Raw genomic sequence first — 18204 nt, 5'->3', positions numbered from 1 at the left:
TGTCTATTTCATTTGGAAATAGAAAGCGCTAAGAGACTACTTTTGTATGTTTTGGGTATAAGACTCGAGTCTCGCCTCGCAAATTAAAAGGGAAGCGTCAATATAGCGAATTTAGTAAATTCTCTTTAGTTAAACAAGGGAAGCACTTGGTTGATGATTGTTACTATTTGGCTTTACCAGATTAACCAAAAGTGCAATCATAGAAAAGAAATGTTAAACAAGGGAAGCATTTTGGTTGATTATAATATTTTTTTATTATCAAAGTTTAAAGATAGACGAAATTGACAAGCGGTCAATTGCAACCCGCCCACAGACCATTTTGCCACCCCCTAACTCCAACAATCAGTCAATTGCAACACAATCATAAACAGTTTCTAATAGTCAGTTCTAAAAGGTGTCATAGATCAATTACAGGAGGTCAGCAGACAGTTGTCTCTATCCAATCTAATTAATACCGGTTATAACGATTCAAAGCAATAAATCAATCAAATGACAAAAGCCTTCAGCCTTCTAGATTTTTATATAAATAAGCATATAATACCTAAATTCTGTAATACTTCCGCTTACTGCTTCTATGAACATTAAGACTGATTCTCCGTTTCTTTTACCCTTCCTTCTTTTTGAGCAATCAAAATCTGATATTTAGAAAATATCATGACAAGTTCAAAATCTCATAGGTTGTATCTCACATTCCATCTTCCATTGATATCAGCATTGAATGTCCAGTTGTTTTCCCTAAACTGTACATATGGAATCTGCAAAAAAAAAGTTTGGAAAGGACACTAGTTTACCAAGATTTCTATTAATCTGGGATATGAAACTAAATAAAAGGTTAAGTTCGTAAGAAGCTTATAAACAGAGCCATGACGGCTTGTCTAATAAGAAAATTTCAGTAAATATGTCAACTGGATTAGTAACAAGTAACACTGCTTATAACAAAAGTATACCTTGTCAACGATTTCATAGCCAACTTTGAGCCTTACATCTTGCTCTTTCTGGAACTCTAGAATGTTCCATACCAACTCGACAGCTCCATGTGGCGTTGGCTGGTTATGATACACCATTTCATTAAGATGAGTGGTTGAGATACACAAGTAGAGTACCAAGAGACGTTCTATACGTACAGAATCTAAAAGTATATTGCTCAAACCATCAAATTATAAACCCACCTGACTCAAATCTTGATCAATATCGCAACTTCCTTTAAGAACAAAGTTTACAAACCGATTAGACGCCACTGGATATGCCTTCTTCCCACGCAGGGTACATTGGAGTTTGTTGTTTTTATCATAATGCAATCCAGCTCCAAGACTAGCTGACAGCTATATCCAGTAATTGGACGTGTTAAATTATAGAGATGGATATATGGGTGGGCGGGTGGCTCATAACAGGTTGACCCGTTCATTCAGGAATCAGGACAATCAGCCATAAACTTCTAGCTTCAAGTCATAATACAATTATAAAATAAAAAATTATATTATATATGAAGATTTTTGACCCATTTGACCTATTATAAGTCAAACATTAAACCAATGGGTCAAAATTTGTAACCCTTAAGGCCTAGTTTAAGCATATAAATAATAACATACATCTGGATACAAGTGTCTAACGAGTGCACAAAAGAAAGTTGGAGCCCCAGTCCCAGTATCAAGCTCTCCATTAAGCTGCAATATTAGCAAATCAAAATGTAAAAGAACGGATAAGTTCAAGCTAAAACTCATTACATAAATACCACTCGATTCTAGGATTTTCAGGAAACGTAATTAGAGTAATATTACTCTAACTTCTTGGACTTGGACAAAAACAAAAAACAAAAGACTAAAAGAACAAAAACAAACTAAAAAAAAGTTGCTTGGATTTATGAGTTCATAAATGATTTATATAAACCTGGAAAAGGATCATTTTCAAAGAACTAATATTATTTGAAGAGTTCGAAACTTTCCGGTCGAAAGTTTTCGGTTGAAAAGTTCGAGGTTGAGGAGTTCCGGGTCAAAGAGTTTTCGGTTGAAAAGTTCAAGGTTAAGGAGTTCCCTGTTGAAGAGTTTTCGGTTGAGAGCAAACCTAGAACATATCAGTTACGAACCTATCTAACCCAAATCTCACGTTTTAACACAATTAAACATCATATTAAGCTATTAAACAATCATGTCATTTACTCATGAATCGAACATATATACTGATCAATTCAAACAAACAACATTATAATCAATGTTTTTCAAGCATTCATATCATTCGAACCCCAACATAATCAAATCGTCAATTTTCGCATTCTTGAGCACGAATTAAAAAGATACGAAGGATCACTAACATGTATTAATGAATAAGAACACATATTAAACACGAAAATTGACACATACCGATTGATCTAGTAATTTTTGAACGATTTTGATTGAGATGAAAAGTTCTCGGTCGTAAGAAAAAGTTTCCGGTTGAGAGCTCCTTGAATCTTCTAAGATGAATTTGTGTAAAGTGTGAAGAAAATGACAGTTCTCGGTTCCCTTACCTTAGGTATCTGACCCGGTTTTGAATATGGGTCGAAACTCGATCACCCATATATTCAAAACAACCAACCTTTTAACCCGGTTGGTTTGATAACGAGTAAGACAATTGCATTTTGTCGCTTGTAGGATCGCCTTAGGTTCACCACCATGTCATGCATATAAGCCCAAAAGTTCCCTAGTACTCTAAAACCAATTGGTGATAGAGGGAGGTTCTCATAAGCTTATATATGCACATTGTTTCTTTCACTTTCCAATGGGACACATTGAACCGATTAGCTGCAACAATTACCCCCTTAATCAGTTCATTCCACGCTACTCCAACAAACGCGTTCAAAACCATCTAGACTCACCCGGACCCCCGACCTCTTTCCGGTCACGTCCACAGTCAGCTCGGTTTTAACCTCCGCTACTATTCTGCACCGTCCACACATCTGGGCTATAACCAGGCTCTGATACCATTTGTAGGATCGCTTTAGGTCCACCACCATGTCATGCATATAAGCCCAAGAGTTTCTTAGTACTCTAAAACCAATTGGTGATAGGGAGAGGTTCTCATAAACTTATATATGCACATTTGTTTCTTTCACTTTTCGATGAAGAACACAATGAACCGATTAGCTCCAACATCGCTATCCTAAAACCAAGGATTAGTTGTGGGACACAACCAACCCAATTGCATCTTAACTAGATGCCAAAACACTCGGACTATACAAAGAAGTATTTCTTTAATAGGTGGAAATCATGCTTTCAAAAGTAGGTTGCTAACCAAATTGATCTTCGTGAATCAATGCTAGTATCAACCACAGTGCTCTTCGTGATCCGGGAGTTGTTGCACTGAAAATATGTTTTCCAAATGTGCAAACTAAACATTGATTGAAAAGTGAATGTGAGCCCAATACATGGAAGGCCCACTAATGTACATATTTATTTAATAGCGGTGTAAGCCTATTAGGGCTTCATTCAGATTTTGTGCACGTGTTTTGATAGTTGGCCTCTAGAGCTTGGGCACCAAGTTACCGATCTTTAGTTCTTCTCTGATTAGGCAACTGATTTCTTAAAATATTGAATTATCAATATGAATTTGCTTTATGTAATTTCATTTTCATATTAATAAAACTTCATCTTCTTCATTCAATCTTTTCATCATAACTTCCATTATTAATCACCTACCTAATGATGTTATTTGATTCAATTTGTTGCTTACTGTTATTATTTGGTTCAAACAATTGTTGCTATTTATTTGTGTTCTTAACCAACTGCTATTATCAGTTCCTATCAGTTCCATTGTCGTCCAACGATTAGGATATTTGGCTTTCACCCAAGAGACCTGGGTTCGATTAACGACAATGGAACCAATTAGGAACTAATAATAGCAGCCGATTAAGAACACGAAATAAATAGCAGAGTTTGAATCAAATAACAACAATAACCAACAGACTTAATCAAATAACAAATAACAGCAGTAAATGATTAATAACAGAAATTAATAATCGAAGTAATGATGAAAAGATAAAATGAAGAAAATGAAATTTTATTAATATGAAAATGAAATTACACAAAGCAAATTTAAATTGATAACTCAATATTTCAGAGAAATCAACTATCTAATCAAAGAAGAACCAAAGATTAGTAACTTCCCTCCTAAGCCCTAAAACTCGACTACCAAAACACGTACACACAATCTGAATCAATCCCTAATATTACACCACCATTATATAAAGATGTACATTAGTGGGGGGCTTGGCCGATTCTCTATCACAATGTTTAAATTTACTTATATTCTAAATCCTTTATCTTTCTCATCTCATCTCACAGAGATGATTTTTTTAGAGCTTGATATTGCACCGTGCCGCTTTCCTAAAATATAAGGAATAACTGTGGTTGGCACATTCCGTTTAAAAATGTTTGTCTCATCTCAAATTGAATTTCAATTGTAATTACACCGTCACTCGTTGAATTTCTATTGATTCCATTGTAATTGCATTCTAAAAATAATTAGTTCATTTCCTTGTAATGTGTGTATCAACCATCTTTACATGATGCAAGGTTGAAGAACTCGGAACTCGGGGAGTTCTCGGCGGGACAATTTTTGGGAGTTCTCTGAGAACTCGGTTGTTGACTAACGTTGACATTCTAATATAAATATACATTTTTGAATATATATATATATATATATATATATATATATATATATATATATATATATATATATTAATCAAGAGGGAAGCACTTTTTTGGGGGAAGTGGGAGGAAGTAATTTTTTTTCGTTTTTTGAAAAAACTTTGTTCACGAACGTTATAGATTAGATGAAAATATGAACATTTAAAAAAGACACTTTGTGATGAATGTCATTATTTTGGCGGGAAAACGCTCGAAGAAAAAAATAAAAACATTAAATGCATTGAATGTTTTGCTGCTGAGTTTTTTTTAAGGGGTTAGAAATTAGGGTTTAGAAATTAGGGGATTATAAATTATGGTTTAGCTATTAGGGTTTAGAAATTAGGGTTTTGGGTTTAGAAATTAGGGTTTAGGGTTTAGATTGAATATTTTAATACGAACGGTTTAGAGTTTAGGGTTTAGGGTTGAGGGTTTACGGAGTAAACCCGAAAACCTAAAACCCAAACCATAAACCCTAAACTCTAAATCGGGCTAAATTCGAAAAAAAACACTTCACACAAGATGAAAACAAAACGATGCAAATAAACTCAGCAGCAAAACATTCAATGCATTGAATGTTTTAATTTTTTTATTCGAGCGTTTTCCCGCCAAAATAATGACATTCATCACAAAGTGTCTTTTTTAAATGTTCATATTTTCATCTAATCTATAATGTTCGTGAACAAAGTTTTTTCAAAAAACGAAAAAATAAAAAAAATAATTTGCTTCCCCCTTCCCCCAAAAAAGTGCCTCCCTCTTGATTATGACCTATATATATATATATATATATATATATATATATATATATATATATATATATAGGGGCAGGATCAATGGGAAAGTAACCAATCGGGGGAAGCAAAATTTTTTTTTTTTTCGTTTTTTGAAAAAACTTTGTTCACGAACATTATAGATTGGATGAAAATATGAACATTTAGAAAAGACACTTCGTGATGAATGTTATTATTTTGACGGGAAAACGATCGACAAAAATAACATTCAAGATAATATTGTTCGTGAAGAATGTTAACGTTTTTTTTCTTCATGTTTTGTGAAGTAAAATTTAGCCCGATTTAGAGTTTAGGGTTTGGTGTTTTGGGTTTATTCCATAAACCCAAAACACCAAACCCTAAACCCTAAACTCTAAACCGTTCGTGTTAAAAACTCAATCTAAATCCTAAATCTAAACCCTAAACCCTAAATTTCTAAACCCTAATATCTAAACTCTATAAACCCTAATATCTAAACCCTAATGTCTAAAACCTCAACATACGCTCGAAAAAAGAATAAACCCAAAACACCAAACCCTAAACCCTAAACTCTAAACCGTTCGTGTTAAAAACTCAATCTAAATCCTAAATCTAAACCCTAAATTTCTAAACCCTAATATCTAAACCCTATAAACCCAAATATCTAAACCCTAATATCTAAACTCTAATGTCTAAAACCTCAACATACGCTCGAAAAACACGATAATTGTTATATATTACTTCTTCGAGCGTTTTCCCGCCAAAATAAAAACATTTATCACAAAGTGTCTTTATTAAATGTTCATATTTTCATCCAATCTATAATGTTCGTGAACAAAGTTTTTTCAAAAAACGAAAAAAAAAAAAAAAAAAATTTGCTTCCCCCCGCTTCCCCCTTGATCCTACCATTATATATATATATATATATATATATATATATATATATATATATATATATATATATATATATATATATATATATATATATATATATAGGGTCAATCAAGAGGGAAGCACTTTTTGGGGGGAAGTGGGGGGAAGTAAATTTATTTTCGTCTTTTCAGTCATCAAGTTTAGGTAAAAATATGAACGTTTGAAAGACACCTTGTGATGAATGTTATTATTTTGGCGGTAAAACGCTCGAAGAAAAAAATGAAAACATTCAATGCATTGAATGTTTTGATTCTGAGTTTATTTGCATCGTTTTGGTTTCATCTTGTGTGAAGTGTTTTTTCGAAATTCAACCCGATTTAGAGTTTAGGGTTTAGTCCCTAAACCCAAAGCCCTAAACTTTAAACCGTTCGTGTTAAAATATTCAATCTAAACCCTAATTTCTAAACCCTAAACCCTAATTTCTAAACCCAAAACCCTAATTTCGATCAATGCTTAGCTGTTAAGTTAAACAAAACGGCAGAGGTTTGCTATGTGGTTAAGTTAGGGTATGGCCAACCTTAACTCAAATGGGCCGGATCTAGGATTAATTAGACTAGGGTTTGTCTAATTCATAGTCTATAAATACTCTCTCATATTGTACGTATTTTGCATCACCTCCAAAAGTAATAAGAATTCTCTCTAGTTCCAAAGTGGATTAAGTCTTACATCGAGACCGAACCACTATAATTTCTTGTATCGTGTTATTTTATTTCTTGAGTTCATTAATCTCTGCTACTGTGATTGTGTGTGTGATTGCTTCATCGATTAGGGTTGTTACTCTGATCAAAGTGCAGGTTCAGCCATAACAGATTCTTGTTCATACCAGTTCAAGACTAGAAACTCGGCGTCAAAAAAGCTTAAACAAAGACTCTTGCTTCGCAACATCAAAAAGTTTAAATATCTTTAAAAGATGATTGTTTGTTTGCGGGGGAGTAAAGAGGGAACTTAACGAAGATTCTTCATTTGAGGGGAGCAGATAATTCATGTCAAGATTTAATCCTCTCAAATCCCTATTTCTCCTCTCAAGTCAAGCAATTCAAGAAAAGATTATGATTCTGGAGCATCTTCGTTCAAAACTCGTGTTACATTGTATTCAAGAAATGATCAAGACGGTTCAGTTTCAAAGAAGAATATTAGTAGGCTCATCCCTAATCCACTTCAAAGGTGACAAGACTTTCAAGATCATTCAAAAAATCAAACTCATCTTTAATGATCAAGAAATTACAAGCGTTTAAGGAGGAAGAATGTCAGGACCAACCTACATATCAACTCCATAAGCACAAGTGTTTCTAGATTATACCGAAGATGAAGACAATCCATCACAACTAATATCAAGGGGGGGATTGTTAGGATTCAACAATCAACGGTGATATCAATTCGTGATGTGATCAAGAAAAGTGATGAGCACTTATCACAACACACATCTAAGGAGGAGATTGTTAGGACTTATAGAATTCCTAATAATGAGATGTGCATTGAGATGTACATAAGATGTGTAACGTATCTAGTAAGAACTATAAATATTAAGTACCATCGTACAGTAATTAAGCCTTCATTATAAACACACACAATAGGTGTGATTACCCCAAATGCTCTCTAAGAATTCATCTTATAGACCAATTCACATTCACAGAATCTTTATGAAAACCTCTAGAATTGTAACAACCAAACTTGTACTAAATTATCATTTTATCAATAAATCAATTTCTCAGTTGTTCTTCATCATCTAGCCATGAATTAGTAACCTACATGATGTTTGGGAGAGCTTCTAAATTGTGTGCCAAATTGGGGCATATTGCACTCAAAATAAGCATCATTTGAGGAAGTTGAAAGCAACGCAATTTTTTACTTGACCAAAATAAGCTTTCCACAAACAATAGTTTTCTAGCTTTTAAAAAAACGTAATAAGCCATCAGCTATTCAAATAGAGCTTTCACAAAAACCCATTTTCACATCTGGCCCCTTCTTAACCCTAGGTTATGACCAAAGCAATCTTAACAACAAAATACACAAATAAAAGCCTAAAAAGTTTTGTACTTTAAAAGGGAAAATTGAACTAAATTAGGGTTTGAAGTAACTAAAACAATGGAGTTGTCATGTGTGTAAATCTTGAAGTGTGCAAGGCACATGTTGGTGGTCTCTAACCCAAATAACAGAAAGTCATTATAACAGAATTAGTTACAATAGGATAGCTAAGTATTAGTAATTGTAGTATAAATACAGTAGCACAAGTACACAATAGATGAGCTTAGATTTTGTATGTGTGTAAACACTCTCTCCTCCCTCCTTTCTCTAATCTTGTAATTGAGCATTCAATTCAATGAAACTATCCATTGTTACTATATTCAAAGCTTGTTTCTTTTTCCATAGCTTTCAGTAAGTAACAAGTACTACTTCGATTCTTAGAGTTCAAGTGGTACATAACAATTGGTAATCAGAGCTCTTTCCTAGGCAAATTTTTTGAAATTTTATTTCGTAATACAACTACGGTGATCAATACTACGGGAACTGCTGCAATTGAAGATAACAGGAAAGAAATGGGCGATTCAATTCAGCAATCTCTTCAGGAAATTCTTGATTCTATCAGGAATATGACAAAGGAAGTGATCATGAAATTGGATGTATTGGCAACTAGTCAAGAATTCTTGATTAGTGAAACACAAAACCTAATAGAGAAAAAACAAGGTAAGAATCGAAATTCACCTTCCTCATGCTATTTTTCTAATGATTCTGCATATTGTTCAGATTTTGTTGGCAATTCAAGAAGTTTAATGGTAAATGATCATGATGCACATAAGGTGTTTGATAAAATGTCAAATAGAAATGTTGTCAAACAAGATGGGACGGTTCAAGAATATTATGAAGCATTTAGTTCTCTATTCAAAAATATGGGTTTAAATGAATCATATATTATAGATATCTTTGTTTGGGGGTTGAAACCAGAAATTAAGAAAGGTGTTAGCTTGTTCAAACCCAAATCTCTTCATGATGCTTGTTGTTTGGCTAGAGTACAAGAAGATACAATTGATGTAATGAAGCGCAGGTATGCATCAACTCTGAAGAGTTAATGGCAGATTTCATAGCTAATACAGAGCAGGTCAGAGTAGAAAATAGTATTCAAGAATCGCGAACACTTTTTAGTCATGATCTTGATCTTAAATCAAAATGCAAGGCAGAGGGGTTGTTGGTTGAACAGGAGAATGATTCACATCCTAACCCACATGGCTTGACATTATTAGAGCAGAAGGGTGAACCTGGAATATATTGTGTTACAGATAGTACAGCTGCTGAAGGTATCGAATCTGAAACTGTGACTGAAAATGGTGACATTCATGATTTTTATGGTGGGGTCAAGGAAAGTCACAGCTTGATCACTTTTCAAGAAACTGAGTTGCTTCATTATGAATTTCATTCAACGGTACCAGCAATAGCTAAAACACAAGGATTTCCTAGTGTTGTAACTCGTGAAGATTCTAGCGTGCATTCTGAGCAGATGCAATATAAATCAGCGGTATTGCAACGTGAAGGTCAATGGATTTTTCCAATAACCTTGTCACTAGGCTCCTACAGTAACATCAAAAATTTCCTCTTAGAAACAAACGTTGCAAAGGATGATAGCTCTCACAAGTTTAGATTTTCATGTTATAGTACCACTCATGAAGAGTTAGCTTGGATTCGAAATTTAAAGGATCGATTCAAAAGGAAGGCAATGATGCACTTGTGGGCCAAATGGAAGTCTAAACAGTCGATGGTAGATAATTCGAAAGTTGTTGTTCGCCAAGAGAAGTTAACATTTTACTCTATCAATTTAAGGATAACAACTTGTTATTTGCATAAAGTGGGTCAAGAGATCTTGATTTTACATGTAATGGCTATTTCGAAACAACAATGTATATTTCTTAATAACTGGAATTGGAAGTGGTATGAAAAGAATAAGGCAAGGGTGAACTTTGACATATGGAGATGGCCTAAAAGGAAAAAATATTTGTCATTTTTTTGGCTAAGTCAGGTAGCTGATATTGCCTTTACTGATTTAGTGTGTTCAACATCTGTTGAAAAGAATGTTGAATTTGAGGTTTCAGTTGAGGGGTCAATGGAGTCTGTTTTTAGACTGAAAAAGGTGTTTTTTGAGTTAAAAGAAGATGCTGCTGATCTTGTTGAGGTGATGAATGTGTTGATGGAAATGATAATTAAGATAAGAAAGTTGGTGGATGTAGATGGTCCTAAGGGTTTTAAAGAGGTTACAGTTATGTTAGAAGTTCGGAAGAGGAAAATCGTTGACTGGTTAAATAGGATAATGGATGTTAACCTTCAAAAAATTGTAAAGTTAACTGTTGTGGCTAGTAATGCAAACATTGAACAATCTGACAAGAGGTATGTCCCAATTGAGATACCAACTGAATTTGCATTGAAGAGCTTCATTGAGAAAATAGGTCTTCTTGCTGCTAGATGGGGTACAGGTTATGGGTCATTTCAAGGGGACGATGACCATATGGTTTATGTTCCGCGGTGGAGTAAGGTTGAAAGTGGAATAGCTACCTTAGAGTTTGACCATGATAGGGTTATCGTTACATACGATACAAGGGAAAACTCACTATTTGAATATGGTGCTGTTGGAAAGTGTCCTAATAATCGTTACAGCGGGTATAGTGAAACATTGAATGTTGATAAGGGAAACACATGGGACTCGAAACAAATTAGATTCTTGAGGACAAGAATCGTTTCAAGGAAGATGGATTGTCATGTGTGTAAATCTTGAAGTGTGCAAGGCACATGTTGGTGGTCTCTAACCCAAATAACAGAAAGTCATTATAACATAATTAGTTACAATAGGATAGCTAAGTATTAGTAATTGTAGTATAAATACAGTAGCACAAGTACACAATAGATGAGCTTAGATTTTGTATGTGTGTAAACACTCTCTCCTCCCTCCTTTCTCTAATCTTGTAATTGAGCATTCAATTCAATGAAACTATATTCAAAGCTTGTTTCTTTTTCCATAGCTTTCAGTAAGTAACAAGTACTACTTCGATTCTTAGAGTTCAAGTGGTACATAACAGGAGTACAAAATATTTTATTAAAATATAAGAAAGAAAAAAAAAAAAAAAAAAAAAAAAAAAAAAAGATATGAAGTAAAAGTCAGGTAGTAACCTGTAGTAAAGTATTGGAATCAAGTTGCAGTTTTTGCTTGGCATGAATTTTGATGGAGCCGACATCTCCGGCGTACTTAACTGTCGGAGAGTTGTTGTTGGTGGTAAGTTTTCTCAGAGCACTTGATTCGCCACCATATCTGATTGAAGTGTCCATTTCTCTGTTTCTGTTGAGATGAGTAAATTTATCAAGATCAAGATTTTAGGTAAAAATAAAACCCTAGCTTTGGAGTTATATATACTGTACTTGAGATTTAAGCAAACTTGTGAATCTCCATTTTTGTTGATAAATCAAAGACAAAAAGAATAAAAAGAACATTTGTCTTATCTAATTTAAAATTTAAATTTAAATAATATAATATTTAAAACTTATAATTATATTTTGATTTAGATTTAGATATTCAAATTTTAGACTTTACCATTATAATTGACAAAAATATTCAATATCTTAAAGAATTTTAGAGTTATAGGAGTAAGATTTTGATGCAATCTTGCTTGGTTAAAACAAATAAACTGCTCATCCCAAAGTAACTTCACTTTTAAAAGTTTCCTTTTCAATTTTGACTTTAAATATTTTTATTTGTGATTCAAATATTTTTTACTAAAACATGTTTAAAATTTAATCCACTCATGTAAACTTATCAAATACTCCGTATTATACTACAAAACAATAAATGAAAAAAAGTTAAATACACTTACAAATTACATGAGTTAGTTAGCTAGACAAGTAGTTTTGTATCATTTCTATCTGTGCGCGAGCATAAAAAAAACCCTCACGGTCACAAAGGTCCACCATGCACGAATCAGAACTGCTTGTGAAGCAAGTTGTCGTTTTAAGATTAGTCGGCTTGAAAAACGAGTTGGAAACTCAGTCCGAGATCAAACTAATAGAAGAAAAGAAATGAGGCTAGCTATTAACTTTACATTTAATTACACCAAATTCATATATAAGTACGTACAAAGGACAACTAACCCAAACTGTCCAATGTGCCTCATGTAAGGATATTAGGACCCAAAACAACGCAAGTGATTCAACAAGATCACTCACCGATAGTAATTCTACAAGATTACTAACCCACTTAATGAACGAAAGATTATAAATGCAAGAAATGTAAATCGACACAAGAGATAACGTGGTTATATGCAATCGTTGTGATTGCTTTAGTTCACGGACCAACTAGAGAATGTATTTACTGAATATTTGTGGTGTGTTTACAATGAGTTACAAGAGGGTCTATTTATAGAATGGTTTAAGGAGTAAGCTAAAAATAATTCCTTGAAGCTTCATGTGAGTTTCTTGACAGCTTCATGGAGGCTACATGTGAGTTTCCTGATAGCTTCGTGGAAGCTACATGTGAATTTTCTCACAACTTCATTATAACAACCCTCACTTTTTGACTTCTGAAATTACTGAAATGACCCTAGGGTTTACTGTCTGACTATACGTATTAATTATTTAAGGGTTGTTATATACACAATCAATTTAACGTTGACCAAATAATAAACTTTTATTCGACACTCACTGCTAATTAAAATTTATGCATTTCAATAATATTATTTATAACTATTAATCTATAAGTAATAAATAAAAAGTGACATTTATATAAATAATAAAACAATTGGGAACTAAATAAAAATAAATACAAGTCATGAATTAGTAAAAAGAAAATAATACTTATCATGTAGTAAATGTAAAAATAATAATAAACATAATAATAATAATAATAATAATAATAATAATAATAATAATAATAATAGTAATAATAATGAGACTAAAGAATCTTAAACAATTACATCCTTATGTTGACTAAAAATAAAGTATAAACTAGTACATCCTTATGTTGACTAATTATAAACTAGTACCACCTTTTGTTGACTAAAAATTATAAAACAAAATAAAATCATTAATTAGAACATCCTTATGTTGACTAACACTCTAATACTTGCACTATATAAACACTCCTAGACTCCTAGTTTCTCATTCACAAATCACACCAAAATCCTCTCTCAAAAACAATCTCTCCCTCTCCCTCTCTTGTGGTATTCGGATCTTCAAGCTTGTTCTTCGTATTCTTCAAGAATCTTCAAGGAGTTCTTCAAGATTTTTAAGGCTTTAATCTTCCATCTTCATCATGTTCATCTTTTCTTTGTTAATTATCTTGAATCTTCAAAGGTATAACATAAACCCTAAACTATTTACATAAACTTTAATCTTTGTTAATTCATATTCATATTATAAACTTGTTATTCATAAGTATATACATAAACACTCCTAGATTTATATATACATATATACATGTAAAAAAATAAATATATTTTTATGTATATATACGAATTATATATACATATACATATTAAAACCTTAAACCCTAATACTACTTATACTAGTACTTAACATGTATACACTATTACTATTACTAGCACCTATAACCTACTACTTATATTGTAGCACAAAAACATTTTGGGATATGTATTAGAGATGTATAGATCTTCGAACTTTCTTGACGAATGATTTCTACGAGATTCTAGGCAGAGGGTTTGGATTTCCGATTTAAAGGGTCCTATGGCTCAAGCCCCTAGATCTAAATTAGCCATTCGAAGGAAAAGGGGTGATTGGAAGCTTATCTAATATGGCAAGTATCCTAAAATGAAAAACACTCATAAAAGTAGAAACTCTCTAGTCATAGAAACTTAGTAAAATAAGAAACTTTCTAAAAATGGAAACTTTATAAAAATAGTAACTTACTAGGAATAGAAACTTAGTAAAACAAACTATACTTAAACACATACTTAAACTTAAACATGAGCAAAACACTTAACTACTCTTAAATGTCAATAGGTTGACTTTCCTGCTCACTCGTTCAACTCTTTATTCCGAGGAATAACTCTCTCTCTCTACTTACTAAGGTGACTTTCATAGCCCCACTCTTATTGCTATAGCACTTTTTATACTTACTGGGGTGAGACACATGCTGCTTTTATACTTTAGACAACTTAGACACAAGTACGAACCTAAACTGTACTATGACTAGCTTATGCTACTAAGACCCCACAGTGATATTTTTTAATTGCTTTCAGGATAAGGCATTCTTAATTATTGGGGGTAGGCCTATCGGGAGTAACGTCCCCGATACATTTGACCGTGATGTCTTTGTATTACTTAATAATGATTTAAACATGGTGATAAGGTACTGCCAACTTATCATCGGGGCAACAAAACAAACGTTTAGTCTAAAATATCACGAATCAGTACTACTTTTGGATCTGCGAGATCTACTTTTTGATCCTGCGGGAGATCAACTTTACAACTAAATCTTGTGGTCTAAAAACAACGATAACTACTTTTGTTAAACCTATGAACTTCACTCAACCTTTTTGGTTGATACTTTAGCATGTTTTGTCTCAGGTGCTGTTTGATTCAAGCTTTCTTATCTACTACTTATGTGATGCTACTTGGACTTAGGATCAAGAGATATCGCATTTATTACTTCTGCATATGAACAATTACTTTATCGTTATTTCCATTATTGTAACTACATTTCATTTTCCGCTGCGTACTCAATAAAGTTAAATTTTCTCATTTAGTATTGTTCTCGTATTATAATATGTTGGTTTATTTGATATTAGTAACGTTTCTTCCAGACCCTATTGGGAGGACGTTACAGATTGGTATCAGAGCATAACCAGGCTGTTATAGAGAACCAGGATTGCATTTTTATGTGTGCCTTACTTGCTAGCTAGGGTGCCTTAGCAATCTAGGAAACTATAACCTTTCCTGCCTTAGACTTAAAGCATTTAGAATTGCCTTATAATCTTAACAATCATGCTTTACCAAACTTGACTTAAAGATTCTAATCAAAGTCTCTTTCCTAATGTAGGACTACAACTTTCCTTGACCATAGTGCCTTTAATAGTTGCCGTTAACTGTTAAATGCTACACTATACTTTAGAAACTTTACTTATCTTAGAATGCCGAGCTAATCTAAGAACTCTGCTCACTTTCCTGAGTACTATCCAATTACACCACCGCATCTAAATGTGACACAATGATTTCAGAAATTCTTGACATTCATAAGTCATCTATCATGGTTATGTGTATTACATATGTATTACATGAAATATTATCCATGATTTTGAAATTCTTATAATTGTTACTACTCACACTCAAACGTATATAACTCTCTGTTATATCACATACCTATATGCCTTATGCCTTTATGCATCGGTTTGCGAATTGAAAAATGTCATTGGGTTATCACAGTATACGAATTGAAAGTATTTAATCAAAAGATTATTAGATTACATACTTATCACTTTATGATCTCGACACGTCATACTGCCATTATTAAAGTAAAGACACATCATATCTTATTATATCTTATCGTATCTATCCTAATAGATTTTGTCTAACACTTTTCCTAAATTCCCTCCATAAATTACGGAAATCTTTTTGCTATATACACGTATTCGAGGAGACGAATATATCATCCAGTATTCAAAACTAATCTCATATCAAAAACCCTAATTCCAAACACATAATATGGATTCCTCGAACTCTTCGAGCTCCAATGGCAGCGTAACCGGAATGAACCAACCAATCAGCCATCATCAATTTTGGATGAATTGGGGATGGGTTCGTAGTAAACTTAATCAATGGAGACAAGAAGAAGGTGATCCCTTCCACCAACCGAATTCACCTCTTGGTGAAGAACCTGAAGCACTTACTGGCGAACCCGTTCGGAACACTATTTTCACCCTCATTTCCAGGATATCCAGTCACGAATATATAATATCTAAAATTTTAGATCTTATTCATCCACTTGTCCGAACCGCCAATCATCCCGGAATAATAGAAGAAGTCAACGAGCTTCGCGCTCGAGTAGTGGCTCTGGAGAATATGGTGCGAAACCTACGAACACCAGCAGCAGCACCAGCAGCATAACCAGTACCACCAGTACCATCGGCATCACCACCAACATCACCAGCTTCACCAACGAAAACATCCGCATTCCACGCCTCAACATCACACTCAGTACCTCAAACATCAACATCATACGCCCCATAGATACCAAGGAATATTAGTAATAAAGAGTTAAGATGTATTGAATCATTCTTCCTGAAGAATTACATATGTATACTTTATATATATGGATTGGAACAATAATAAATCTTTTCATACTAAGCTATTACGTGTGAATCTTAACTAGTATGTACTACTTGATTAATTCATATCATTAATATGCTATGATGTACATCCTTCGTTAATGACTTAACAATCGTTAATCACTGCTTCAACACAATAAACTCCATTTCATAATAAACCAAGTGTATTACTCAAATACATGATTGATTGTATACTTTCATTTTCGATGTACTCGAAACTTTCTAGAAAACATCATTCGTGCCTTATGAATTTCACAAGAATTCCACGAGCACCAACATCATATACTGAGGTATATCAATAACAATGAACGATGAAGTATTGATTCATAACTTCATTAGCGAAATATTTCGCGACAATTATGAAATCTCTAAGGTTTTGGAGATTATTTATTCTCGTTTCAACCGCAAATCAAATGAGTTTAATATTATATTAACTCATTAAATCTATATTATATCTGAAGAATACATATATGAACGTATATCTTCTCTTTTGTACAAACTGTTAATTGTGAAAATATTTTAATGGGTAGGTAATACCCGAGAAATATTTATATCTCATATTAATATGTTACATTGTACATTCTTCAAATTCTGATTCAATAATCAGTAACTATAATACTTACATCCACATATGTATCCGCGCACCAAAGAACAACCATTTTCATTCAAATCAAATTACATATTCTGAATTTGACATATCAGAATTCAAGTAAAGCTATAGCAGATGTTATCTTCCTAAAGATCACTACATTCATGAATTATATTCATTCGTATTCTATGATGAATTATCACATCAAACCACCAAAATTATCATTCATTACTTTTGAAATCAACAACGCCTATTCGTCAACCATTAGATCCATTGACGATTTCAATCAGCGTTTAATCATCTAAAAATAAAATTTCTTGAAACCATCTCGGGTTGTCAATCAATGATTCAGATTCGTTAACCTTGAGAATGCTGACGAAGCAGCAAATGCTATAGATGTTCTTAAGGGCTAACAGTTTGATAATAAAGAATGGTACGTTGGAAAAGCCCAAAAGAAAATTTGGAACTGAAAAATGGATTGAGCTAACCATGGAGGAGACCAAGGACAAACACAAGGGCCAAACCCTATATTCAAAGAATCCAGGAAATTCTGAATCCGGTGAAATCTTTAGAGAATATCTTGCTCCAAAGTCATGTTAAAAGCTTGCGGAAAATTTTTCTTCATCAACTTTCGAACTTAGAAATTCCAAAATATCATCATAAATATCCTCTATATTTCGGAAGATATCTTCATAACGATTCATGTCCGCAATTAAGTATCTCTTTGCGATATCTTTATAAAGGAAACTGTTTTAGTTTCTATATTCTCTAAAATTCGAGTTTAAATTATAAATGCTTTGAAGAAGTGATTGGGAATTGAAGCATGAGTTAATATAATATAATGACGTCAGGCCAACGTGATTATATTACAGTAAGTCATGCTCAGTTTTTAATGGAAGATGATGATTCATAGATTTTATAATCATCATTTTCCATGTTACACGACTCTTACATTCTATTTA

At 33.0% G+C, this 18204-nt stretch overlaps 1 protein-coding gene across 1 annotated transcript; it reads right to left on the bottom strand.

The window, feature by feature from the left end:
• Positions 1-386: 386 nt before the first annotated feature.
• Positions 387-11757, bottom strand: LOC139859013 (outer envelope pore protein 21B, chloroplastic-like). The gene is made up of 6 exons (XM_071847835.1): positions 11738-11757; positions 11492-11657; positions 1590-1664; positions 1170-1322; positions 948-1046; positions 387-755 (listed from the first exon to the last, which is right to left on the bottom strand). Exons 2-6 carry the CDS (start codon positions 11645-11647, stop codon positions 672-674), a joined length of 567 nt encoding a protein of 188 aa, XP_071703936.1. The 5' UTR covers positions 11648-11657; positions 11738-11757; the 3' UTR covers positions 387-671.
• Positions 11758-18204: the final 6447 nt, after the last annotated feature.

Source organism: Rutidosis leptorrhynchoides, chromosome 1 (assembly GCF_046630445.1).
Source record: "Rutidosis leptorrhynchoides isolate AG116_Rl617_1_P2 chromosome 1, CSIRO_AGI_Rlap_v1, whole genome shotgun sequence".
NCBI classification, from domain to species: domain Eukaryota; kingdom Viridiplantae; phylum Streptophyta; class Magnoliopsida; order Asterales; family Asteraceae; genus Rutidosis; species Rutidosis leptorrhynchoides.
This window is presented reverse-complemented; position numbering and strand designations above follow the sequence as displayed.